At 40.4% G+C, this 27,723-nt stretch overlaps 2 protein-coding genes across 4 annotated transcripts in view; both read left to right on the top strand.

Annotated features, from left to right (window-relative positions):
* The first annotated feature begins 1,830 nt into the window (after window positions 1–1,830).
* Window positions 1,831–14,218, top strand: MYOZ1 (myozenin 1). Its single transcript, XM_042818683.1, has 5 exons — window positions 1,831–1,906; window positions 3,157–3,332; window positions 11,613–11,847; window positions 12,990–13,146; window positions 13,987–14,218. The coding sequence occupies exons 1-5, from the start codon at window positions 1,831–1,833 to the stop codon at window positions 14,216–14,218; spliced, it is 876 nt and encodes a 291-aa protein (XP_042674617.1).
* Window positions 14,219–21,512: 7,294 nt separating this feature from the next.
* Window positions 21,513–27,723, top strand: part of USP54 (ubiquitin specific peptidase 54) — a 98,826-nt gene continuing 92,615 nt past the window's right edge. For all 3 annotated transcript variants that reach the window (XM_042818420.1, XM_042818421.1, XM_042818415.1), the window contains exon 1: window positions 21,513–21,587. The gene's annotated coding sequence lies outside the window, so the exon portion shown is untranslated. The remainder of the gene's footprint in view (window positions 21,588–27,723) is intronic.

Raw genomic sequence — 27,723 nt, 5'->3', positions numbered from 1 at the left:
CGGCTGCCATTTTCCTATGCTAAACTCATTGCAGGTAGTAGGTTTTCTACTCCTCAGTCCTGATGGATCAGTGAGGGACAGCAGAAAGGGACAGACTGTTCCTTGGGAATTAATATGCTGGAGGGGCACAATTCCCTAATGGTGCCAACTCTTCCTGTCTTGCCCCAAGGAATCCACATTTGGGGCATGCAGACGATTTCCCTCTGTTTTGACAGTCTTGTGGCCCATTAGATGGGCTGTAACCTTCCAACCCCTGACTCTTGGCAGTATTGCCCCTTTCCTGTCAAATAAGACCTCCTTCTTTTATATAGCCAAGCAGATGTCTGCCTGCTCGAGGAGAATGTGCAGCACATGCTTTATGGCTGCACCTGCTCACATTTGCTTAGGGAATATGCCTGGGTGGGCTCTTCTACAGTATGAACTACACTGGCAGCATCTCAGTAGAGAAAAGCTTGGAAATCAGAAAGGAAAACAAATAATCTGAGAGAGTATCTGGCAGTATGATTGGAGCTGGCTTAATGGGGCTGGGCTTTCAGCTGTTGTTGCCACCTCATCACAGGAAAATCATGTTGCAAAAGGAGCAATGGTGGAATAAAACTGCAAAACACATGGAAGATAAAAATGTCTCAAGCACAACAAGGACAGTGCGCAAACTCCTGGAGCTACTTCTTTGCTTGCTAGTTTATATATATAACTATATTTATAGTTATATAAATATAACTCATAGTTCAGTGTCTTCTGCTCTGAAATTTTAAGCAAGTAAAGCTGCAAGGACAGAGATGATCAGTTACCATATTCTCTTGCTGAAGCCAATGGATCATTACTTGTTTATATTTCCACTGTACTGTATTATATGAGGATCTGTCTCCCTGTATGCTGTTGTTTGGGCACTAACAGTGCTAAAGTGAAGGCAAGACATTAGACCTACTTATGTTATGCTGCGTTATGTGTGATAACCCCCCCAAGAGGGACTGAAGATGCCTAAAGTGGAATTGCTGAGATTTCTCTGAGCTTTCCCTGACTTTAAACTACTTTTATCCCATCTGGGGACAAAGATGGAAAATAGAGTACAAGACGAAATTTCCCTGTTCCTCTCCTCCCCCCCCTCCAAAATGATACATGATAAGATCAATACATAAGATAAAGGAGCAACTGACTTCAAACAACTTGGACAAACAAGTTTTGCTTTAATAGGTTTGCCTGTGCCTTCTTTCTCCAACCCTCCTGCAACAAATCAGAACGACGCAGGGTTTTTCGTTTGTTTTGCAGGAATTGTGGTATAGTGAGTTTCTGAATATTCTAATCATCATAAAACTGTCAGAACATCCAAATCAAACTGGCACATTATTCAAAATGCTCCCAGATATCCCATGGATAGACCGAATATCTTTATCCAAAATCATACATAACCTCCAAATGATAACTGCATGGTATTATAGCATGTTATGACAGAGCAATTTTTCAAACTGATGCTTTGTTACTGCAGCACAACAAGGTAACAGAGTACCACTGTGGCACATCCATGTGCTGGGAGACTGCCACATTGCAACTATAATGTCTATTTTGGATGGAAATTGCTATGTGGTGCTGTTGCAATGCTTCTGCTGTGACCTGTTGCTGTATTTTGTGTCCTAATGCAACGTCTCCAAAGAATACCATAATATTCTGCTCCTTCATGCGGATGGGACAGAATAGAATCTGTGTGTGAAATGAAGACCATGTGTCTCTTAACTGTAGATGGCAACTAAAGATAGGCAAAAGATACCTTTCCAGTGTTTCATTCTCCATTTCCTTGTGTATTTAGAGCAAAGCAGAGAACTCTTTGTGGGAATGCCCCTAGCAGGGACTCCTGCTCCTCTTAAAAGGAAAAAGCCCACAAAACTCATTGGGAAGCTGACACACGAAGGTAAGATATGCAAAACTGCACACATGAGAATTGTTTGGATCTCAATCTGAATTTCAGCTGTCAAAATTTCACACTCTACATGACTGAAATCCTAGGGTAAGATATGCATTGAACATACCAGGAGGCAGGGCCCCAGATATTATTAAAGCTGAGCCTTCAACCACAACACATTTTGTAACTTCCTGTTAAACACTTCATTTACACAGTACCTATGTGAATAGAAAGAGAGTATTATCGTTTCTGGGCATTGATGCTGCAATGTCTGCTTATATTCCATTTTAATCTCTTTCTTAGAATCTTTGCCTCTAATTTCTTTTTCCTCTTTGTGAGAGAATTCCTTGGATTCCAGCACTCATTTGTGGAAAAACAATTTCTCTCAGTGGGGGTAACAGCAGAAAGAGCATAACCCAGGACACTTTTCTTTTTACAGAAAACATGAATATTGAATAGGGTGGCATTTAACTGACATCATCTCTTTACTTTTAACAGTATGGGGAATGCTTTTGGAGGTTTGGAAAAGTAATGATTCAGTGCTGCCACTTCCTTCAGGTCCCCAAACAGACTGTAGAAACTTCTGTGTTAGGGCACTTGTATTTATTTTTCTGTTTTTCCCCAATCCTGCAATGAAGTAAACAAGTAAGTAAAAATCCAATTTCCAATTAAAGGCATTTTCTCCTGTTCTAGAAAACAGTGTCATATAGAACTAGCTTGCTAAAAAACAGGAAATTTCTCTAGAGGACATCTATTAAAATGAGAATGGACTTATGCCAATGTTATACCAGTTTAATGATGAAGATTTATTCTCTGTTGTGAATGAGAAACTGAGGCAGATAAGTGGTTCAATCCCTGCTTAATAAGGATAGGAAAAAAAAACATAAGTCAAGTTGCTTGGTTCCGGATGGAGCGCTCTAGCTGCATCTATGGAAGACTTTTATACTGAAAATGTTTGAATGCATAGCTTTGACAGAGAATTGGTGGTACAAAATTACACGGAAAGCAAGTTACCCAGTAATCAGCATGTTAAGTCTTGAAGAGAAGTTCGATCACTTTGCCTTTTAAAAATTCCCCTTAAAACAAATGAACAAAAAGATACAATCACATCATTAAATCTTGCCGCGGTTTCAAGGTAATGTTTAAATGAAAGTTTCCTAAAAAAGTTAACTTACATGAGAACTTGGCTGCTTTGAAGCAATGCACAAGAAGGCTGGAGCAGAGCACTTCCTAACATGATCCATGTGAATGTTTTGTAGTCATGCCGCAAGAGGGACTGAACCTGGGGAAGAAGATCAGCATCCCCAGAGATGTGATGCTGGAAGAACTTTCTCTCCTCACTAACAAAGGATCCAAGATGTTCAAATTACGTCAACTGAGGGTGGAGAAGTTCATTTATGAGAATAACCCCGATGCCTTCACCGACAATTCTGTGGTAGGTTGGAAATTAAAACTGCAAAGCTGCTCTGTGCATCAAGGGGGAACAGGAATGGAACGTTCACAAGCTCTGTTCTTTCTGTCTCTACGCGTATGGGCAAAGAAGTGCAGAAAAAAAACCAAACAAATTAGAGGAACACATATGTTTTTTTGTTTCACAGACTCACAGAATCATAGAATGACCAGGGTTGGAAGGGACCTCAAGGATCATGAATCTCCAACCCCCCTGCCACAGACAGGGCCACCAGCCTCCCCATTTAATACTTGACTAAGCTGCCCAGGGCCCCATCCAGCCTTGCCTTGAACACCTCCAGGGACGGGGCATCCACAGCCTCTCTGGGCAGCCTGTTCCAGAACCTTACCACTCTCTCTGTAAAGAATTTCCCCCCTGACCCCTGATTATCCAACCTAAATCTTCCCTCCCTCAACTTAAAACCATTTCCCCTTGTTCTGCAGTTATCAACCCTTTCAAAGAGTTGATTCACCTCCTGTTTGTTTCTTTTGGCAGCAGCTTTAGTTTCCTTCTGTGAATAGTTTGGTATCATGCAAACAACAGCATGGGAAAGCATAGGACTGAGTGACGAGGGAGGACTGCATGTTTATCAGGCATTCAGAACTGCACAGGGCGCTGTACCCATCCCCTTTTCTCTTTGCAAGACGGAAGCAATCCAGTCAAGTCTGACTTCAGCAGCAGTGGGTGAGGTTCTATTTTTAGCCTTGGACACAATTTTATTCCTCCTACTGGGCACAGTTTCTGCACAAAATTCCATAAATGAAAATTCAGATAGAAATTTCCAAGATGACACTGCAATTTATTCACTTTATTTGCTGGAAGCTATGGCTGGCTTTTTTCTAGTGCATCTTCCTATTAGACACAATGCCTTTTTTCCTCTTTCCCATGAATTAGTTCTTTCATTTAATCTTTCTTCAGTTACTTGCCTGAAGTAAAGTCTTCTGAAGATATTGGAACTCTTACAAAAGGAAACTCTCCTTTTATATAATGTTAGGAATTCAGTAAAACAACATTTGGATGCAGCATCTCATCTTCTGATGCTCTTTAAGCTTTATTTGGTGGTACAATTTTGTCCCTTTGTGGCATCTGTTTTCCAGTCTTGGAAAACTTGAGCAAAAGATGAAAGTCAAGCTGAAGAAAATATTCTGAAAAAAAAAAAAAAAAAAAAAATCTTCTATTCTTTAGCTCTCTGATATTTTCAAAAGCAGCTGGTAAATCTTGGTATTCGACTCCCAGAATTGACAATTTGGGAAGCAGGATGTGGAAAGATGTCTGAAAAGAAACATTAAAATTGTAGCAGTGGGTTGGATTATAGATCAGGGATGACAGATCAGAGATACAGCAAAAACGTATCATGTTGCTAAACTGTGGCAGTTTCTTCATCTCTTGGTGCCTTAAGGCAGCTCAATCAGCTCTCTTAGAAAAGATGTGAGAACGAAGAGTGTGTTGAACTCTAGACTCTGCAGATGGAAATCCTAGAGAAATGCAAGTTGATCTTATAAATACTCAGCAATCCCAGAGCTCCTAGAATGTACTGAGGGCTAAGTTCCTATGTCAGAATATGAGGGTTGCTGCAATTGAGGATGGCAGGAGGAGTGAGAAAATAAGGTGAGGTGATGAAAAGACTGAAGTCCAAATGTGCAAAAATTTGAAGGTGTCACTTAGGGGTCTCCAGTCAGAGAAATACAGCGTGAGTATACAACATGAGTTGTGATAAACTAGCTTAGAGTTGGATTTGCAAAAACAGAGGTACTGCAGTTAACAGAAGTACTGGGTTTCTCCAAGACTAATGCTGCAAAGGCTGATGACAATCACTAATTCTCTGTTAGCTGTTTTTATTTTTTCAGTAAGTTTATTCATCCACATCTGACATTCATTCCATACCCTTTCGTAGTGAACCTGTACCTTTATTCTGCAAGGACATCCATACTCTCCTGCTCTTTGAGTAAATTTGCTGTGGAAAAATGTATTTGGGAATTAGACAAGGTCTTAACAAGGCTAGGATTTTCTTCATGGCTTTGTTATATGGGAACAATGTAGGGTCTCCAAAGAGCAGCTGGCACTCCACATTAAAATCTTCTGTGATTTCCATTCAGGGCTACCTTTTCTCTACGCTGACAGAGCAAGTAACAAATCTCTGTTGGTCAGTGCAGGAAGACTTCAGACTGCCATACTGCCCTTGACTGAGGCCATTTTAATAGGACCACAAACATAATTGTTACCATTTGCTGGCTGCCCTGTGCACTTTGTGCAAGGACTCTGCCAGACCGCATCCATTGCCTTTGTAGATGACTGTTCTAATCATCACAGCCAGCACAAATTAGCACCTCAGCTGGCAGCCAGAATAGCAAGAAGAAAACTTGAGTGATCTCAACAACAGAGCCATCCCCTCGGAGGGTTGGTTGCTATCAGGCATCTAGATAAAAGCAGCAGATCTGTGGCCTCACTGCTATCTTCCAAGCCATCAGGAAAATGCCTGACCTCTGCATCAAACCACTTTATCAAAAAAACCTTTTGATTGCACTATTTGATTAGCAATCTGGTCCCTTCAATTCTTGCTCCTGGCTTTGCTCAAAGAAGGATTAAAAGAAGGGTTGAATGAAAAGGAACAGTGAGAGGAAGATAACAGCAGAGTAGAGAATTCCTACTACTACTTCCAGTCATTTCCTCCACCCAGTTAATTTTCATGTCCTTTGCTACTCATCCCTGAGTAGTTATTTTGCCTTCAAGTTGTGAAGGGATTTAAAGCTGGTGCTGTGTTTTTTTGTTTTTATATCATGGATTTCTTAATGGTCTTAGAAAGTTCTCAGGAAACACTCAGCAAAGCAAAGCAAGAAAGGGTTGGCATGGACTACAGATGATTTCTTTCCCTCAAGAAAAAAAGATTAACAGCAAGGTAATGTAATATAAAAACAAGACAAAGTGAAAGGTTATTAAAAATAAATCCAAACCATATAAGGGTTTCCAGAACAGCCTGTGCTATGGCCATAAACCTTCCACACAAGGCGAAAGATCTCAGCAGTCATGTCATTGATCCACTCTCCTGCTTCCACCCTCCACCTCCTTTTCCTCATCCACTCAAACAACCACACAGGGCAATCAGATCACTATCCTTACTTCTAGCAGAGAAAACATACGTAATGCATGTGCATGAATGTCAGATAGCCCATGTAAAAGAGAACATGTTACACTCCCTCTTATCACTGCTACATGTCCACCTACTGTGTATCAGTCCTCAATATTGTGCCTCTTCTCTTGAAAATACACAGCATACAGACATGTTTTTAGCAAGAACTGAGTTTGACATTTTTTAGCACACTGATATCCTGACAAACAGGGAGAGTTCGTGTCATGTTCTCCCTATTGGTACCATGCAGGAGCTCTGCCTGGCTTTGGCTACTAAATCAGAAGGATTTCTTCTCCCTACCTCCTTCTGTGCCACAGTGTTGTGGGAACTATAATTCATTCCATGTCTCAGAGAATATTATCAACCTCACTGTGGAGTTGCAAGGTGCAGTTTGTTATTTACTAAAGAATATTGCAAAATTCTAGTTAGCTATGTGCTTGATTGCCATAGCATCTGATAAATCACTACAGGAAGGAAATACTTCATTTGTTATTTTAAAGTAAAACTGAGGCAGAGAGAGTCTCAGTTCTACCTCTGGGTCTCCTAAATTGCACTTTACTGCTCAGAATTAGAACAGCAGTTCACAGACCTTTTCTCCACATCATAATATTTATATTTTTGTCCTCAAATACATCAACATCAATTGAAACTACACTTTTTAGCCCTGCAGCCCCGCTTATTTTTACCCTTACTCTTTACAAAGTCCCACCTCTGCTTTCAGAAGCTTTGTGAAAGTCCTTCCTGGTATCATTAGATGGGAACTGTTTGAAAACAAAATCATAGTTATGCTTTTTGGATGTTGCTATTATGATGTCTTTCTTCCAGTGAGACCCCTTAAAAACAGTCTTTCTGCAAGTCAAAATTTGTGGTCTGATTTGAGCTATATGTGGAAAATATGTCTTGTAGACGGATGTGATTTGTGTCTATTTTTTTTCTGTTTCAGTTTCGCCTACCACATCTTAAATTTGAACCATTAGCAGGGTGGAATAACCAATATCTGCGTAGACAATTACCAGTTGTCATGCATCTGAAAAAAAAATAGTAATAATACCCACAAACATAAAAACCCACCTTAATATACTCTTGGCACAGCCCATGAGTTACAGTAAAGGTAGTTCCCACATCTTGACAATGTCTATGTGAAGACAAGCTGAACCTGTGTGGACAGGTAGTTTCTACTGGACTTCAAGTCAGGAGGGCTCTTCAGATTGTAAACAATGGGAAACAAAACATAGGCATTGAAAAAGGGTTAAAGAACTGGATTACTGTTCTTCTGCATAGTGACAGGAGACACCCTGTATTTCCTTTGCAGCTTAACAAGAACCCAGTGGAGTAAGAAGAAGTGACAGGTAGAAAATGGAAGTGATTATGTTACAATGCCTAAAATGGTGCATCGCAGCAGACAAAAATACACTAACAGCCTCACAGACCTCACATGTGAAATGGCCAAACATTATATAACATTTCAAGGAAAGAATAAGGGTGGAAGAATAGGAGAGTGACCATGGAGCTACTTGGCTTGTGTCACAAGCATAAACTGTTGGCTCTGTTCGCTTTTTAATATATGTACTTAGTGGAATGCCAAAGAAGATCACCGGCGGTAGTTTTAAGTGAAAATATTAGGAAAAACACTCTTTTTCGAGGTCTGTTCTGCTGGGAATATTAAACTCCTTGAACAAATCTTACTAAATAAGCTGAGATATAAAAAACTCCAAGAGCGTGACATGAGTGGAGTGAGCCAGTTGAGATATAACTTTTCTAATAAAATGAGCTTTGCTGTGCTGGAATTGGACTGGGGCAGAAGACCTAAAGCAAGACTTTTAGTCCTAAACTGTATAAAAGTGAATATGAAATCTGATGGTTTCTTGTTCAAGAGGTAACTGGCATGGAAAAAGTAGGAAGGCGGAGAGGAAGAGACATTGTTTCTCCACAGCAGTTTGTTGGAGCGCTGTGAGAAAAGTTTAGACGGAAATTCAGAAACTCAATTTCTTTCATCCACAGAGAAAATGTAGAAAGGATGACAAAAAAACACGCAAATAAGATATTTTAAAACACCTGTAGCATGAGATAAAAACTAACATAATTTCAATGGGTAAAGTCAGAGAGTGAAATGAAAAATTCTTTCTGTAAAGTTAAAAAGCAAGTCAGAAATAGAGCTGGAAATAGAAAGCAGGAGCTGAACCAACCTAACTGCCTCTTGGGGGAACATGATTAAAAAATCAAAATAGCTTAAGATACTTTAACAGCTGAGTTTATATTCATCCTTTTATAAAAAGTGAATCACAGGCTTAAGGCAGTGCAAAACCAAATTAAGGACTGACGGACACCCCTTTTCCTTACGTTTTCATAAAAACATCAGGCAGTCTTATCCAGTGATCCCTACTCTCAAATTCAAGTGTCTAAATTTTAAATCAGCCATCCTACCATAAAGGAACATTGGAGTGGCTGCTACTGAGAGGACACAGTCACAGTAACTTCAGAACTGTTAGTAACCACATAGGCATCGAGTCTTTGGGAAGCTCTTTATCACTGAGGCGGAAATAGAAACACATATGTTGGCCTCAATCATTCTCTTTAGGGCACAGCAAGGAATTGATGGGAAGCACATGGTGTCTCCTCCCGGGGACTGCCTGCAGTGACGTCAGGGCATTGAGATACTTAGAGATCTCAGCTCCATTAGCTGGATCATCTTTCATCATCTATTTTTCATGAGACACATGCAGCAGTCCTAGAGAATTCAGAATTAATTCGATCCAGGCACTCAGCCTGCAGAACCAGACTCCCACTAGTGCTAAGGTCTTCAAAGACACAAGCACAAATTGTTGAGGTGAGCCAGGAGACTGTGCATCACATGAAGTTTCCACAACTGTTCTTTTCACAGGGCAAATCTAGGGATGCATATGGACTGGGACTGTTTCCTACCTCCAGCAACACCCAAACAGAGTTAACCATACCACAACACAGAAGGACTGTGATCTGTCCCCAGGGCCAAGAGAAAAGGGTTATCAGCTTTCTCAGTTGACACTCTCGGGCTTTTCTCCTGGGACTTCCACCAACAGGATAAGTGAACCCTGCAAGGTGACTTCTATGATGTGAATATGCATCTTGAATATGCAAGTTGCCACCAAAGGCACAAGCCATGCATTTCACCCAAATGAAAGCCATAATTCTCTCTGAAGACCCTGACCAGAGACCAAGTTGTACTTACTAAACTTTGACTGTGTCAAAGCTCTGCTCCAAAACTCAGGATTTCAAAAAGATAGATCGCCTTTGCCTTCTATTATATAATAGATTTTCCTGTAAATTTGATTTAAGATAGTCCATTGTGGTAGCCAAAAATAAAGAAAACAATTTATTCTAGTAGATGAGTAGAGTTGGGGTATTACACGGAAAATGGTTTCCTATCTGAATGGTTACATCTCCTGAACACAGGATGTTTTCCTAATGGGTCAGTGATGAATCACAAAGTAGGCTGAGACCAATCAAACTAATTTAATTTGCAGATAAGCAGGATTTAACTGTGGCTTTCCTGAGGCAGACTTTGTGTTTCAGAAAATTTCACTTCTGTTCAGTGGTAATACTGCAATTTAAAATAACACAAGATGGCAATGATGCCCCTTCCTGGTCACACCAAATACTGCTGTAGTGCACAAACTCAAATCAGCTCATTTTACTGTGGTTCAGGTTATCCTTATACTCCTAATGCTTTTTGATCCTTTTTTTCCCCCCTCTTTTCTCTCTTTTTCTTTTCTCTCTCTCTTTTTCTTTTCCCCAGAAAAGTGAATGTAAGTTAGCACAGGACAAGAAAAACAAGCATTTAATTCTGAGGAAGGGCATGCAGCGTGGGTGAAGCTTGAAGGAAAATCCTGCTTTGAAATTACTGAGCATATCAGTAGAAGCATTAATCTTCCATGTCTACTAAGCTTTTGAGAGTAACCTCATTCTGACCCCTAACCCTCAAAAAAAAAATCCTTGTTTCAGCTTGCCTTTTTACAGTTACATAGCTCCCACACATAATTGAACAGATTGCCCTGCTAGATCCTGTGTACAGCTTAAGCTTCACACTCACAATCCTCTCCCTTCTCAGTGCTTCCTGACATTCAGGGGAACATTATCTACTCTACTCCTAAAAAGGGAATTCCCTTCAGCTAGGAGAAGGACGGACAGTCCCTAAAGGCCCTGGGGGCACCAGCTCTGCCACTTCAGCCTGCAGCTGGCTCCCTGCCTGGGTTGCAGCCTGGTGACCTGCTGTGAAACCCTGGACACTGTTGTTGGAGACACACGGAGCAGAGGGTTAGATAATTCTTCTGCCTAGAGCCTTGTGAGGTTTTTACTTCTCATCTATTTTTAGTTGACCAAACAGCTGGCCTTGGAAGCCTGTTTACAGCCTGGAAAGCTGCTTTTTGCTAAACTGTACTAGGTGTAAGAGCCCTGAGAAAAACTTAACCCCCTGGGAGCTCTGATCAGCACTTCTGCCTCCCAAGGACTGGCCATGAGGAATTTACACAAGCAGAACTGCAGCATGAGGAATGACAGATTCAGTAACCTTCAGCTTTATTTCTGGTATATTTGCATACTTGTAGCCTATCCTCTATTCCAAAAGAAAAGACATAAACCAGGCTTCTAGCTCTTTAGTGTAAATCTCAAAGTATAAATACCTCCCCATGCTGACTTTCATATATATGGAAAACAGCCATACTGACAAGTTATCTGTCAGGCTTTCGTATTGCCATAGGTACCCTGCTGCTGTTGTGCTTTCTAATGCTTAGCTCCCACATGAAACAATTTCCATCTCTTGTCCATTTTGCTTTTCCACAACTCGAACAGTGTCTCTGTTTGAACTTTTACCTTCTCTGGCAAAAGCTGTTATTTCCTTCTGTATTTCATATAGATCACTGCTGGGAACAGTACACAGAACCGCCCAATTAAAAGTGTCCTTCAGTTGTCCGTGTTGCTAAAACTGCTTCTAAACTGAATAAAGAGAATAACTCACACAAAGTTCTGCCATCGGTTTTGTAATCAGGACAAACGTGGTTAGAACCCCAGGAGTCAGGGGTTTGCATTCTGGGACTGAATCCTGCAAGTGTGAGTAACCAGTGTCCTGTAACATGGAATTCTACTCTTTTCTCTTGCCTTAGGATCACTTCCAGAGGTTCATCCCACCAGGAGGGCATTATGGAGAAGATGCTCATGGTTATGGCCACGGGCGGATGGTAGGAGGAGTGACAGCAGGGCATCATGGCTCCAGTAAGCAGCACTATTCCACCGTTCCTCCTAGGCCTGGAAGCAAAGGAGGTCCTGGAGACAGCGAAGGGGAGCATGCAGAAAAATCTGCTGGAAGTGCTGGAGAAGGAGGTCACGGTACCGAGAAAGGCAAGTATCTCTCTGCAAGAGCAAGAAATAGATAAAGCTATCAGAGCTTGTGCCAGTCTTACTCTTACAGACAAGTAAATGAAATTGACTAAAACCTGTATTATTACAAACTAAGTTGCACTGCAAAGTTTAAGATGTTTTTGACTGAGTGTTGCCTTGTTGCTCATTCATAAACAAAAAGCAGAAATACCTGCCTTGACTGAACCAAAGAAATGATGGGAAAATCCTGAGATTTTAAGGTTAGTAAGCAATATGCCTGTACAGCACGAGCTAAAACCTTTCCTTTGAAGAGTTTCATGTTGAACACTGTCGGAGACAGCAGGAGTAGCTTTTTAGCTCAGTAGTTTGACCTGACACGTCAGACTCGAGAATATCAATCCTAATTTCAAAATAAGGCCTTCACCTGAATGAACAGCATATTCTGGGTAATATTAAGAAACAAACAGCAATATCTCTAAATGTTATCTACTAATCATCACTTAAAGCAATATCTTTATGAGGCAGAGTATCTTCCACTGATTTTAGTCCTGATTTATTTTTGTCTTCCACTGAGTTTCACCAGAAGGCTCCGGAATCAAATCCCTTGCATGAAAATCAGCAGATGAAGTAATTATTTTAACAGTTCCAATGGCATTTTAACAACAAAAAGCAAATTTGCTTGGGAACTGCAAATAGGTACCATAAGTGACCAACTACTTTGAGTGACTTGTAAAATCCAAGGTTTTCCATTTACATTCTGGAAGAATGTCCATTTTATATCAAATCTGGCTTTTATACTTCTGGATATCCCTCTGAGAAAGAAATCTGTGAAACCAGATAGCATTTTGCCTTTCCCAAGAATTTTCCCTGAAATAGTGAAGAGATGAGGGTTTTGAGCATCCAGAGGGAACAGTGAAAATATAACTCTCAAATATATGCTTTAAAACAAGTTCCTGAGTGAGTGGCTCTTAGACTGTGATACATCTGATTTTGTGGATAAGGACAGAAGTAGCTCAGTTAGAGAAATCTAACCATGCATTCTGGGTGCTTCAGCTTCAATGGCAAGATAGCAAGATATCAAGATAGCTTTCAATAGCAAGAAAGGTGTGGTATTTGGAGCACTTGTCATCTAATTAGATGGTTTTACTTTCATCTGTTTACAGATGGAAAATCAGGAGGCAAAAAACCTCTGTTTAAAACTTACATCTCCCCCTGGGAACGAGCAATGGGCATCAGCCCTGAGGACAAAAGTCAAATGACCATTGACTTATTATCATATAGTCCCAAAGCTGATTTCCCCCATTACAAGTCTTTTAACAGGTAAGTCTTCTGGGATATAGAATTCCATTTACTTTGAATGAAAATAACAACCACAATAGTTTGGGGCATGGTTCTCCTGTGTTGTGCAATGTAAATTAGTATTAGTTGCGTGTCATTTTACTAATTGCAGTCTCCTGTGGGTGAAAAGATTGGAGGCCTTTAAAGAGAAAATACATTAAGAACTAGAGATTTTAATTCTGCTTATAGACCTAGGTAGCGGGATAAGAGGACTTTAATCCTATTTCCCTTTCTTTCTCCTCACATTTGGCATGCCACTGCTTATTACTGTAGCTCTTTAAAGTTCAAAAGTTCAGGAAAAATACTCCATATCAGAAGCCATATACTTGCCAGTACTTCAGATAAGAATCAGAATCTTCCTGCTGCTTCTGGTAAGAACTGAAAGTTTGTAGTGAATTGAAAGTTTAGTAGATTGTTGCTATCTCTAGTGCAGCAACAATCTTATGTTAACCACTCTATGGTTTGCACTTACTTTTGTAGCTTTAGAACATCAGTACCTAGGAAATAAGAAAACCCCATCCTTTCTGCAGTAATGCAGCCTCTGCCTCCAAAAGGATATCTTCAGGTGTGAAAACTGTATGGTTTTACAGAGGCTTATGCAGCAAAAACTAAAGAAGTGCACAGAAGCAGAGAGGATTTGTTTCCTTTTTTATTGTTTTTCTAAGCACACAGACGATAGATATGTATGCTCTTGGGCAGGATTTGGTAGTTAATTGCAACAGCAGTAATATATACCATTTCTATGTATTTAATTCTTTATTTTCTAAATCCCATTGTTTACTTATGTTCTCTGCACTAAGTCCATTGTTTCTCCTTTGCCAGGACTGCCATGCCATATGGGGGTTATGAGAAAGCAGCCAAACGGATGACCTTCAAAGTGCCTCAGTTCGATATTTGCCCTTTGCTTCCAGAATCTATTGTGTTATATAATCAAAATTTCAGAAACAGACCCTCCTTCAACAGAACCCCAATACCTTGGATGCCTTCAGGAGAGTCCTCTGAGTACCACACCGACATCAATGTGCCGAGAAGTGGTGAAACAGAAGAGCTGTAAATCCCTACCACAAAGTCTTTCTTTTTTTTCTTAGCCCTTTCTATTTGCAAGATGGTAGAAAGGAGCTGAAAAGTGCAACTCTAGTCCTGTGAGTCCTTTCTTTTTTTTTTTTTTTGCCTGTAGCCCCAACAAGTTCCTGGTGATTTCTAAGCTTAATGCTTGCTGTGGTGTTAATCCATGTCAGAAACAGTTTGAGGGAAAGGAGTTTTTATTCACCGGGGCATAAAAGGGCAAAATTAGCAATTTGTTTTCTGTTTAGCAATGCTAAATACTGCCTGTCTGCTTCATAATGAATTTGTCATATATTCACAAGTAATAAAACACCAAGATGAAATTAAAAAATTCTGCTTTTTCTCTTTAAAAATGTCGCTGAATCAATAGCAATAATGAAATCAGTAGCAATAATGAAAGATTCAGTCTCACAACAAGGCTGTTAGCATGAGAAGAAAGGTCTGGGACAGTCACAAATAGGCAGGTGTAGATCAAGGCATGAAGGCATACATACATCCTGGTGAGTTGGATAAAGACCTTGGGTGGTGAGGAATGATCTATTTCAGAGGGAACGATGCAAGTAACAGCATCAGAGATAAAGTAGCAACTGAGTCTCTTGATGTAACAGGCAGATTACAGTATTGTAGTATCGTCTGAAATACCCCAGTTCTCCACAGTGTATCATAAGCAATAGCTTAGAAAAAGAAGGCAATGGGCTGGAAGAGAACAGAGGCATTTTGACACGAGATCACTTGTCTACAGCTACAGATCAAGCAATAAGAAGTCTTCATTACAACAGAAATACTTTGACAACCACCACAGTGCAACACTTATTCAAATATGCCTCAGAATGGATTCAATTTCTTGTTAACAGTTGTATCAGTGCAACACACACAGGAAGAAAGCCAGTCACTGTGAAAAATAAATGAAGAGCATCGGCTGTCTTCACTGAATGCTTTGTTTCATGGATATTTGCACTCTGACACACGACACACACAGCACTTTCAACACTGTACCCTGGCTTAGCCTGCACAGACTCTGATTTGCAGCTCCTTGTCCTGCTCAATTCTTTGGATCAACATTTCCTCTTACAAGCAGGGCTAGAAAACTTATTTGCAGGTACAGTTTCCACTGAAGTATTTCTTGTTCAGGATTTTTTTCCTCTTCGATGAGAAATCCCTATAATAGTGTATGTTTTTTGTTGTTTATGTAGCTACAAGGTTGGCTATGTTCCTCTCCTCTAAATGGCTACAGCCAGGGCTACCTGGAGATTTCTTAAAAATTATGCTAGCAACATCAAGCTGCAGAAGTGATGAATGAGTAGTTTCCTAAACATTCTGCTGAAGCTTATTATATGTCTTATTTAAAGATAAAGATGTATTTGGAACTCAGTTTAGTGAATACATTTAAAAGCAATAAGGCCATATTTCTTTCCTCCGGAGAAGATCATGACCTCGTCTTACACAGCACTTGAAGTTTGAGTTGAAAAGACTGAAAAAGAAGGACTAAATAAAAATGCAGGGAAAGGTAAGAATTACAGAAATAGCACAGTGCTCTCTGCCTCTGCGTTCTCAAAGTTCCTTCATACAAGGGGCCAACATCCACCAGTAGGTCAAAGGACTAGAAACACTTCTGAAACTCTCTCTGGTTCATAACATACTGTTAGACAAGAGTCTCTGTCCGTGTGCTTCTTTATTCCAAACCCTAACTGGGGATAAGAAGTTGCAACATGCTTGGAATTAGTATTGTATAATTGCAAATTATCACTAATACTGCTATCATTACTAATATTCATAAGAGGATCCTTCAGTTTTGGTAAATCTGCTTGATGAGGCATACAGCTCTTCTTTTGAGACTACACTTTCAACCTCAAATCCTGTTAAGTGGAATTTATGTGCTTTTGCTTCTAGTACAAAATGGGAAATCTAACATTACATTTTGTACAACGATTCAGACAACTACTATCTTTCTGTTTACATAGTGTAATTTATATGCTACCTCAATCATTATCCAGTTTAATGTTAAGAGTGAGAAGAATCAGTAATCCAAATTCTGTCTCAAAAATCATTGGCACAACTCTGTTAATTTCAGTGAGGCTTGCAGCAAATGTAATCGGGGCAGAAGTCTGTCCAAAATGTTCAAATATTTAAGAGAATGTTGGTAGCTGCTTCTGCTCTTTGTTTTCCTTGTGCTATGATGTAGGCTCAGGGGAATCGCCTCTGTCAGATATTTACTTATATTGTGAATAAGAGGATTTTCTAAGATTTAATTACACTGGATTCCCTCCACAAACTAGAAGCTGCAAATGGAAACTCAGCCATCTGCTTTTAAGCAGGATCATAGCGGTCACAGACAAAAAGTACCTAACAAAATATTCTTCCCACCCTCTTGTAAAGGCAGGATACAATCCTCTCAGACATTAAACTTACATTCCATGGAACAGCAGCCAAAAAAGAATTCAACAGAGAGGGGCTGACCCAGGAAAAGAAAGATTGGTTACAATTTTGTGACACTCAATTTTAGAACAAATATCTTCTAACATTCTTAGGTTTTTTCAGTATTATCCTCTTGTTTCCAAGCTCTGAAATGCTTCCTCCATGTAGTGAGACTTGTATGATGAAGAATCATCCAAGCCATACTGAAAACATGTAAAAAAGTACTCCCTGCATTTAATACAACAGAAAGGAGTTGAACAAATCTCAATATTACTATCCATAAATACGTATTAAAATCCTGTCTGAAGTTATACCTGTAAACTGTAAGACAGGTAGTGGCACAGTTGGTATGCTTTTCTGTGTTCTGCAGAAATTCTGCCATTTGACTGCAACATATTCCCTAATCGAAGGCCTTCCATCTCATCATAGACTGCCTCACATAAGCAGCTCATCCTTTGGTGATGAGAATATAATTCATACAACTAACATCTGGGGATTACATTTTGTTGTTACTGACAGAGCATTTAGAGGAGATGGCTTTGTCATTAGGCTTAGTGGCTCAGAAACAAAGCTTAGAACAGTTTCTAGCTATTAGTAGAATATGGCTTCGTTTGTTTGACTTGTTTTCTTTATTCATACTGTGAACACATAAAATGTATTCATTTTACAATATACAAAATGATATATATTCATTTTGCATATGTATAAATGGTATGCATACATTTATATATATTTTCACATCTCTTCTACACAGGGGTAGCATCAGACAGGCAAAGCATGAAACCAATTGTTCAGCTATGCAGAAAACATGTTTGTACATGGCCCTAGTCTCCACACGTGGAGTACTGTCTCCTGGTGCAGAGCCTGAACATTCATTGCACTAAAGACTTTTTTTTCTCCTACTTAGCTTGCCCTGACTAAAGTTTATGTTCTTTTCCACAGAAGACTGACTGCCACAGGTGTGACCATCTGGCAAACATCCCACATCCAAAGGACTGCTCCTTGGCACAGCAAGCTGGTATGAGCACTTCTCTGGCAACTAACGGAGTTCACAGCTGCCCACCAACAGCAGCTTGTATGCTAACTCCTCTTGGATATGTATTAGACAAATTTGCAAGCCAGACTGCAAGCTCAGAGCACATTAATACGTTTCTATGCAATTTAATCTACGCCAAACTCCTCAAATTGCAGCTTACTGACTTAAAACAAGTTGTTCAACACGTCTTGGACATGTGCCTGACCAGCACCACAGATAAGCAGAATCTGCAGATGCATGCAGAACTGGGTTTTTGTGGAACCTTACATCTTTTCTGAGCTGCTGAGTATGTGGGATTCAAGCCATTTAATTATATCCATGGCATCATATAGATATATGATACTAGTAAAAGTATCTTCAGCTAGTGTAATTAATTAGCTGTGCCTCTGTGCTACACCTCTTGCTCTCTGTGTATTAATCACACAGGAAGTGTTATTATCTCCCTGATGATCATCTTCTGTTTGCAGTATAGCTTAAATGATACTCTAATGAGTCTAACTTCTTGCTTTGATACATGCTGTGCTAACACATGCAGCAAAGGGGAGAGGACTACACAAAATACTCTGAAGGAATGCTAAAGGTAACCACTGTTAGCTTAAAAAAATATCTCACATATAAGCTCTCATTTAAATTTTCAATTAAATGTTCTGGAAACATCACTTACAAAGGTCATTCCGAAAGTGATGCCTCCAATTTATTTCTGTGGAAACACTGGGTGATAGAGCAAATTGTCAGCAACAAAACATGACTTTTCAGCATAGTCACCACCATTAGCCACGCATTTTACGAGCCTGCTTAGCTATCTGGAAAATGGCTTGTCTTTCATGTTGCTGCTGCCACTGCTGAAAAGCATCACCCATGGCGTCACTGTGCTCACATCCACTGTTTGCTCTCCATTCAGCAAGTGTCACTGAGCATCTAGGGGTGCCATTTTTGCTGCGTGGAGGAATTTCAGGACACACCTTTGCTTCATGCATACTTCCATGTCAGACACAATTTTGTCAGACTGCCCCTCTGCTGCCATCTGTCGCACAGCAACAAAACGTAGCAGAATATTGCTGGGAAGGTTCAGCCTCTATTGCCATTCCACCAACATCTGCCACTGATGTTGTGAGCCAGCATAATAAAATAGGAAGTATTATTTTTGGAGCAGCCATCACATTTCATATCAAAACTCTCAATGTACATTTTCCAACTCTTCAAAAGAAAAACTGCAAGTTCCTTTTCTTTTTGTTCCCATTATTTCCCATTATTTCCCTATAGTTCCCATTAATAATAACAAAATTGTGCAAATATTTTTAGTTTCAGTTTTTCAATTAAAGAAAATTCTATGGAATCTACTTTCAGACAGAACTGGCACAAAAAAAAAAAAAAAAAAAGCCAAAAAACAGAAACAAAAAAAGGCAGATAATGACCACTGCCTTTTAAAACAGGTAGGAAAATATTAGAGGTATAGTTGCAGCCAGAGTTGAATGAACATTTTCAAAAGGCTACAGTGAACAAATACATGCATGAAATAAGGAGAAATTAATTTATGGTTATAAGTTCTTCTCTTAGTGCCAAACCAAAATAGTTTTTCTTCTTTCCTCTTCTAATAGGGCTTACCGGAAACAGATTTCTTGGAAATCTGGACAGGGAAGACATGACAATATTATAAAAGACTGGCAAACATCTAAATGAGCCATGGGCAGCACTGCTGCTTCTCTCCTGGTCCCTGCATTTGGAGCCGAAGAGAAGAAACAGTACAAGGAGGGCATTAAGAGCACTGAAAAAGGCTATCTGACAAACAGCCCCCTGTACTGAAAAGCATTTTCTGCAAAATACCCCACCATAGAAAGGGTAAATAAGGACTCTGTAGATCTCCCTTTCTTACCAGGGGAAGTTCCTGCATTAAGCATCAATCTTATTATACATTACTCACCACAGAAAAACAAAGTGATCCCTGGAAGGATAAGGAAAAAAAAAAAAAAAAAAAAAAAAAAAAGAACTTTTTGCTGACCAGCCTAAGGACAACCTACAGGCCATATTGCACAGGAACTCCTTGCTCACAGATGCTGTACAAATTCAATTACACTGAAGAGTGCTTTAGTCTAACTCTACAGTGCCTGGATGAATGAATCAGATGAATAATTACTTCCATATTCTATTATAAAAACAGTCATATTATTATGGGCTTGAAGCTAGCATGGATTCAGGGCTTCATTATACCCACTCTCTCTAAATGTTTCTCTTAATTATCTCTGGTCCCCAGGAGAGGTTTGAGGCCTTCTTTATTTGCTCTCTCTCCTAATATAGTTGGCTTGATTCCCAAAGCAAAAGACTGAAATGGAGGAGGAAGTCACGAAGAGTAAATAAGTATCCTTCTAAATGCACAAACAATTTTTGTATTATTTTAGTAGTGATAGAAATGTCACTGCAGCAGCTACAGATCTTGTTGAACAGATATTGTTCGCAGAAGAAACAACAGTTGAGCAGACACCTATATACACTGTTCCAGAATGCTGTGTTTGCTCTGGGCAAAACAAAAGGTAGTCCCAGCATATTTTACACATCTGGTATACTGTTGAAGATAAGCCTGAATTAGCAGAAGTTGGTAATCCTGGCATACATACATACATACATACATCCTTTGAATAAAGGACACTGGCATCAACTCATTTCTTATACGTTAAACAGGGCTCAACAGCTGGTTAAAAAGAACTTCTTCCACAACTTACAGAACTGGTGGTATGCCTCTCGGGATTGTTACAGTATTTCTGAGACCTTGGGAACACTGAAATACAAGGGCACAAAGGAAAGAATGCTAGTCCTCACATCTTCACGCTATTGTCAGATAAATGAATTATTGAGGTTATTTAACACTAACAGGGATGTATTATTTGTCCAAGGTAAGGGCATTCCCCCCAGTCATCTTCAGTCTATTGTTATATGCACAATCCTAAATTGATAGGAAAGCCGCTGTTTGCTCCAGCGAGCTCAAAATTTGTTTCCTGGGTACCACCAAAACTACTGCTGCCTGAGAGTCAGTATTTAACCAGCACACTGCACTGGTAACAGGAAAACTACAAAGTGCAGCTAATGCAACCCAAGGAATGCGAGCTAAATACTAGTATTACCTATTCAGAAAATCAAACCACAAATTTATTCAAGAAGCATTTCGAATTCTCACAGATCTACTTTATGCCCACATTACCTGAATACGTGGTGCTGAACACGTGATGCTATGGCTCTAACCTGAACAAGTCCATCTCTGACATGAATTCCATGCAAACTTCTGGTAGATGTGACCGTGTTGGCCTGCTCCCTTTAGCTATAGCCATGTCTCACAGCGCTCATACTGCACTTTGCAATCGTTAGGAATTACACACGCTCTGCAAGCACGCTTAATTTGCCTCCGGCAAAAAGAAGACATTTATATCCCGGCAGCTCTATCCAGCAAGCTCCACTGCAGCGGCTCGGGGCGCTGATCCTACAGTGAAGTGCTTCGAGTAACAAGCAGGCCGGGCCCGCACCTGCCCAGAGCGCAGCCACCTCGGCACTGACACGGCTTCCTGGAGTTCAGCCACCCCACAGGCACATGGAATCACTACAGCCCGCCTTCCGATCCTCGCGGGCGCAGCTGGAGGGCCGCGTTAGGACAGGCTGGGTAAGGCTGCCCTGTCTGAGAAACACGGGCTGCGGGAAACACGAACGGCACTACCAGGTGCGAAGCCACAGGCGGCCACACGGGAGACCGTCTGCACTCTCGCGAGAGGAGGCTCCCCGCCGCCGGCGCGGCCCGCGGCTCTCGCGGGAAGATGGCGCTTCTCGCGAGAGGCTGCCGGCGCGGCTCCCCGTAGCTATAGCAGCGGGAGATGAGGGCGGCGGAGGGGAGGGCGCGTTGCGTGTGGCGGCGGGGCGCCGACAGGTAGGGATTCGCCGCCCTGGGGCGAGGCCGGGCTCAGGGCCCGCTCCCCGCCCCTCTCGCCTCGGCGCGTTCCCGCCGCGGCTGCGCGCGGCTACGGCTGCGGGAGTGAGCGCTGCCCCGTCCCGCCGCAAGCTGGTGGGAGCAGGAGGCCGGGGAGGGCTGGCGGGGGGGCGGGCAGGTGGGCAGGTGCCGCTGCTTCCCCGCTCGGGAATAGTTGCGGTCCGCTCCCTTAGGTATAAAAACCCCGGTGAGGGGATGCTCGTACGTGTTCGCGAAGCGCCGCCGGCGGGCGTCCCGGCTCTGTGCGGCAGCGCGGCCTGGGGGGCTTCCGTGGCAGGGAGCTTCTAAACGAGCAGCCCCGGTGCTGCCGTGTAGCGGGTAATAACTTGGTCGCTGCCGCTGCAACTTAAACTTACGCAGAAGTTGTTGGTGAGAAGAAGCTGTGCGGTTGCATTTACTCTAATGAGCCTGAAGGAAAGCAAAAGCATGCGCTTGTTTTTACTTTTAAAGCCAGAAGTTGTTTGCTTCTCCTGTATTTGATTCCATTTGAAGCCCGTTGTTGAAGAGGAGGATTATGTGTGGGATTTCGAGGATTACGGCCCTAAATATAAACCACACAGCACTCACCTTCTGTTTTCAGAAAGTTGCAGATAATGGCTTTCTGGCCTCAGCTGAGGGCAGCTGCTCTGAGTGCTTTAGTGTCTGATGGTGCGTGTGATGGGAATCCAGGCAGCTTTTCAGATTTCAGAACAAATTCTCCGTGTTAAAATTGTGAAGAAAATACACGCATGAAATATGGGAAGGGTAATAGTATAATCTCTCGTGAGGTTTGGAAGAAAAAAGTATGCACTGAAAACAAACCTGTCTATGGGTTTGTGTTGTTCTTGACTTGAGAACAAATCCAAGACTGAACATTTTATTCTGCAGAATACGTGGAGTCCAATAGCAGCTTTGGAACACAATAGCAATTTAGATAGGCACATGCATATTGATGTGCAAAAAACTGAACTGGTGAGGTAATGTGTAACTTTAACATGGCGGTTTTTAAAAATGATTGCTAGAAATGTATTGGGGCTTAAAAAATGAGTGAGTCTTTGGAAATCAGTCCTCTTTTAAGAAGAGATAGAGCTAAAGGTAATTTCAGTGTACTGGATGCTCCTTAAATTCTATTCCAGCACCTAATCAAAGGTGTGTCTAATCAAGCATGCTGCATGTGATTCATACTGATTTAGAGAAGAACCTTTTTTTTCCCTCAGCTCAGCAATGCCTGTGAAGAAGCCTTCCCTCCCTTGTTCTTGCATAGGGGATGGGAGAGGAGTGCACTTGAGTTGTCCAGTATAGATAAACATGCAGGTATCATGGAGAAGATGGAAACTGTGCTGCTGATGGCTGTAAAAGCATTTCAGTTAATCTCTTTTAGTCTGTACAGGTAAAATTATGTCAGTTTTTCTCTCAGTTCTGGGTTAATAGTCTATTTTTGGACTGTCGTCACGAGTTCATTAAAAAGGATAACGGGAGCTTAAATCCTTCTTTATCTGGTCCTGATGATGTTATTAGGCATTCAATCTTCTGTGAATTTTTCACGGAGGGTACATAGATGAGAAAGTATTTGTATTTCTCGGTTTTTAGAGCTTCATAAGAAACACTGCTGCCTAAAGATAAATAATAGCAGAGTTCTTAGGTAGTACATGATAATTACAGGAGGTTCTGTCCATGATGGTCACTATAGAGGCTCCACTGTATTTGAGAGCTTTGTAAGCATACTGATACAAAGAACGGTTGCTGCTGTCCCAAATGACTTACAGTGCAACTATGCAAAATGTAGGAGGTGACACAAAATGCAAACAGGGGCAGGAGGATGGAAGGCGGAGGAAAAAAAAAAAAAAAAAAAAAGCTGTGAGTTTTTATTATTGTGTGCTTGACTTAGTGTTCATATCCAATAAAAGTGTGCTGTGTGGGAGATGTGCTTATTGGTGTTTGTAGAACTTAGCAACCTTTTTGTTTTTCTCATGTAACTTCTTTACATGTCCTTTACTTTTATAACATGTTCTACTTGCATTCGTTCCAACAATTTAATTTGTCCAATGAGATATTCTACTTCATGCCTTCATCCAATCTGTGCCTTTTAATTTATTTTTCTGTCAACAGCAGCTGCAGTCACCATTCCAAAGTTAGTGTGTATTTCCATCATTGAAGACCATTTCGTTGCACAGATGTGAATGCTTGATGGCAAGAGGAGCAGCGAGAAATCTTGCTGGTGACTTTTGAGGAATTTTAATCATCTTGCACAAATCTCTCTCTTTTCCTGCTAATTGCAAGTCAAGTAATGGGCAGTCTTTAGTCCTTAGGATTTTGTCTTCATCAGTAGGCAGTCTGTAGACAGAAATCATATTTATCCACAGAACTAAGTGCTGTGATACAGGTGGTATAATTTTCACTGTTCACCTCTGCTTTCTGCTCTGGGGATAGGATCCAAGGAAAAAGAAGTTGCTTATCAGGCTGAATTACTTTGCTGGAGTGAAGTAATCTGCAGGAATGCAAACTGTAATGGTGAATTTTGAGCTTGATGGGAAATGGGCAGAGTCTGACAGAACAATTTGCAGAGGCCAAGACTGTCAGATGGTAATAGCCTCCTTCATTACCGAACAGTTTAGATTTGAACTAGTGACCTAGGAGTGAAAAGCTCAGTATTCCATTACCCATCCTCTGATCTATCCATATGTTGTCTTGTTTAAAGTCCCTGTAGTCTTCTTAAACAGAACGTGCAGTAAATATTGAGCATCATTTGCACTTGCAGATGCTGGAACGCTGTCCATTCCATTTGTCTGCTGTGCATGTGAGGACACGGCAGTTAAATATAGCAACAATTTCTTACACTCCCTGGCTTTTCATGAGAAACCCTTGTACAAACCCATCCATATGGCAGCATCCAGCATTATCTTAAAACCAATAACAAGGAACCTATTGCTACCGTTAACGGGAAAATGAATCCGCAGAACTAAGTAGCATACTGGGAGTTATTAATAACTTGTGCTGATGCTAAGGAAGTGGACTTAAATGAAATATCATTAGGAGCCGAGTCACCCCACCAACCCTTCTGTGTGTCGTATCCAGGTCTGAATTTATCTATGAAGGACTTCTCAGAATATATTATCATTACTGTACACCGACTTCATTTGTTCTTCATGGAGAAGAGCAAATGTGTTCTTAATGTGTTCAATGCTGTAAAAAGTATAATGGGAAATTATTTCTATTCCATAAATTTAATGAAATTAATTCAACAAAATGTTCTGAATAAGCATTAGGAGAACACAGTTTTCCCATTTGTTCTGAGGTGAGATGTTGTTTCTAGGCAACCAACTTAACAGGATGAGGTTAAGAAATGTAAATACTTATCCATGTTGTTCTCAGTTTGTAAGGGTATTAGAACAAGTTCCTGTGTGTAGGTCATGGCTCCCGTGTGCTGCAGAAAGAATAACATTGACATTCCTATGTATTTTTGATTGTGTCTTCTTACTCCTTACCCTTTTTCACCGTAATGAGAGACAGTGCTGTGGACAGTCTCTGCTGATTACCTGCTAACAATTCAGACCATGTGAGAGGTGAATTTTCCTATTTCTCCCTCACTAAAACTGCAGATCAGTTCTTCCTTTTCCTGACCATCAATTTTCATGTAATCTGCATGAATGTAATTATTTTTGAGATATCTTGATTTTTATTTGAAGATGTTGAAAACTGAACCAGGGATGGGAAAAACTGATCTTGGTCAGATGCCTCTGTAGGCAGTGTGAAGTAGAATGTGTTGGCTTGCTTTCTCCTGAAATGAGGCTCATATGATCATGCTGTCATGGAGATCTTTTGTCCCATTTGTTTTCTCCCCCTTTTTTTTGGATAGAACACCACAGTTTAGGGGAGCACTTTCTTTTTTTGTATGGCATTTCTGGTCTACTGACCGTGATTGCTATCTGTTCAGTAATTCTTACTACTCCTTTACGCTGTACTTATTCTCCGGGACTTCTGTCGTAAAAAGAAAATGTCAGCTGTCTGATTCTTATTTTTTTTCTTTTTAGTTGGAGGAATCAGGTTATTAAAATTTAGACCTTAGCTGTAATTGTTTCCCTCTTTTGAACATGTCTCCAAGCATGAAATGATACCATTCTGTGTTATGGGTAGAAGTCCACTGAATTGTGGTTGCCTGTAAAAGGACATGAACCATAATGATCCTTTGCTTAATTATTTGGTAATACGCCCTGGCTCGTTATGTTCTACTGGAATTCTTTTGGTGTGTAGATTTGATCAAGCTTGAAATCCTTCAAATTTGAAGGCTAGAATTACGTTTCTTCTTTTGGAATTACTTTTCCTTGTCATCTCTAACAATCTGCTTTTTGTTGTTTTTGTATCAAACTCAGCTGCTTTCCCCTCCTGTGTCAATAGAGGCAGTGAGATGGTTTATTGCAGACATCTATTTTTGAACTGTAACTAAGCTTGTAAAATGGTATAAACCTTGGCACAAAAGTAGCTTTTTAATGAGTATAAACATTGCAAATAAGCAGTAAGTAATAGCTGTGCCAAAGGTTAATTATGCCAGTGGCGGAAGCAGATAGGGTGATCTGTAATAAATAATAACTGATCACCAATTCTAGGCAAGAAACTAATTGTGTAGATAGTACAGTCTGGCTTACCTACATTTACATAAAACTGCATGTTGCTTGCTGTGTATGGGGAGCAATTTGCAGATAAGAAGCCTTTGGGTAAAAGGAAACTTTTTTTTTTTTTAATCTGTATGGAAATTGGTTTGGCATCTTACTCTCTTAAGCAAATACCAGCTATCTTATTAATTATAACAGCTGTAAAATGTAAGTGGGTATTTGTTGTAGGTAATGTTTGGTGCATGTAATTCTTAGATGTTCTACTTAAATGCGATTTATTACATTTTGACATTTGAAAGTAATGAATGGGCTAAAAATATGAATGTGTGATTCAGATGTGGGAGACTGTTTGAAGAGGAGGATTCTTCTGTAAGCACTTCCACAAAATGTTAAAATAAAGATATTCCGGGAAGCAGTTAATGAGAGCAGAGTGTCACAGAGCATAGGATAACAGCATTCTTTCTAATCCTGCTGCTTTTCTCAGTGGAATGGATCCATAAGCAGCAGCTAATGCACAGTGATATGTGGCCTTTACTGACATGGAAGCAGGTTAATGTCTTCACTAGTTCTGCACATTATTCAAGGAAATAGGCCATGGAAGGGAAAGAAGAAACTTGTTGATTGTATGTCCTTCCTGCTCTCTGAAAGGTTTTCATTATGCTCTACCTGAGACACTCTAATAAATACACAGCAAATTCTCACAAAACTTGTAATTAGTGAAGTACGGTGTTCTCTGTGCTTTGTGTTCTGTTACGGTTCTTGTTGTGAAACATTGTGCAGTACTTATTATAGACGACACATGGAGAGTTTGTGTACATTTGAAATATATTTAAAGCAAAAGGAGATGCCAGCAGAAACTTTAGAATCCTTTTGATTATGGATGCTTTATGGACTTGAAATGTAGATGTAATTACTATTTTTTTAAAGAGAGACAGGAAAGAATGTTGCAGTGTGAGCTTGGCAGTGCTGCAGGATGAATAGCAGTTTTCACTGGAAGTGTTTAGAAGGTCCTCAGAACTTGTTTGAATTCTCTGTGCCAGACAACTTCCACTTTTCAGGAAAGTCTCTAAAATGCAGTTTTAGATGCATCTCTTAACAATATCATTTTAGGGAAGAAGGGAATGTAATTTTCCTTTTAGCAAAACAGTATCGATATCATCATCTCTTAGATAGCTGCGTTTCAGGATGGGGATTTGATGTAGGAATTACTTTTTATTTTTGAGAAGAAATATATAATTTTCTTAGAGCAAATGTCTTTTTGGGAGATGCAGGAAGGTGGTTTAGTAGTTTATTTTGGCAGTCAGTCCTTTTGCTGCTAACAGTTATCAGTTACATTCAGTGATACAATTATCACGTAAATTATTTACCACTTGTTTTTCTTTGTTCATTTTGTGCTTGTAATCAGCTCTCCTCTGCCTGTTTGCTGAACAATGTCACTGCATTCAGTCCTTGCTGGGGTAGGAACTGGCAGCATTCACAGACACAAA

Source organism: Centrocercus urophasianus, unplaced genomic scaffold (genome assembly GCF_019232065.1).
Source record: "Centrocercus urophasianus isolate 14NV4802_14NV808 unplaced genomic scaffold, USGS_Curo_1.0 seq_17, whole genome shotgun sequence".
NCBI lineage: Eukaryota > Metazoa > Chordata > Aves > Galliformes > Phasianidae > Centrocercus > Centrocercus urophasianus.
The sequence above is the reverse complement of the archived record's forward strand: the minus strand, read 5'-3'. Positions and strand labels throughout refer to the sequence as shown.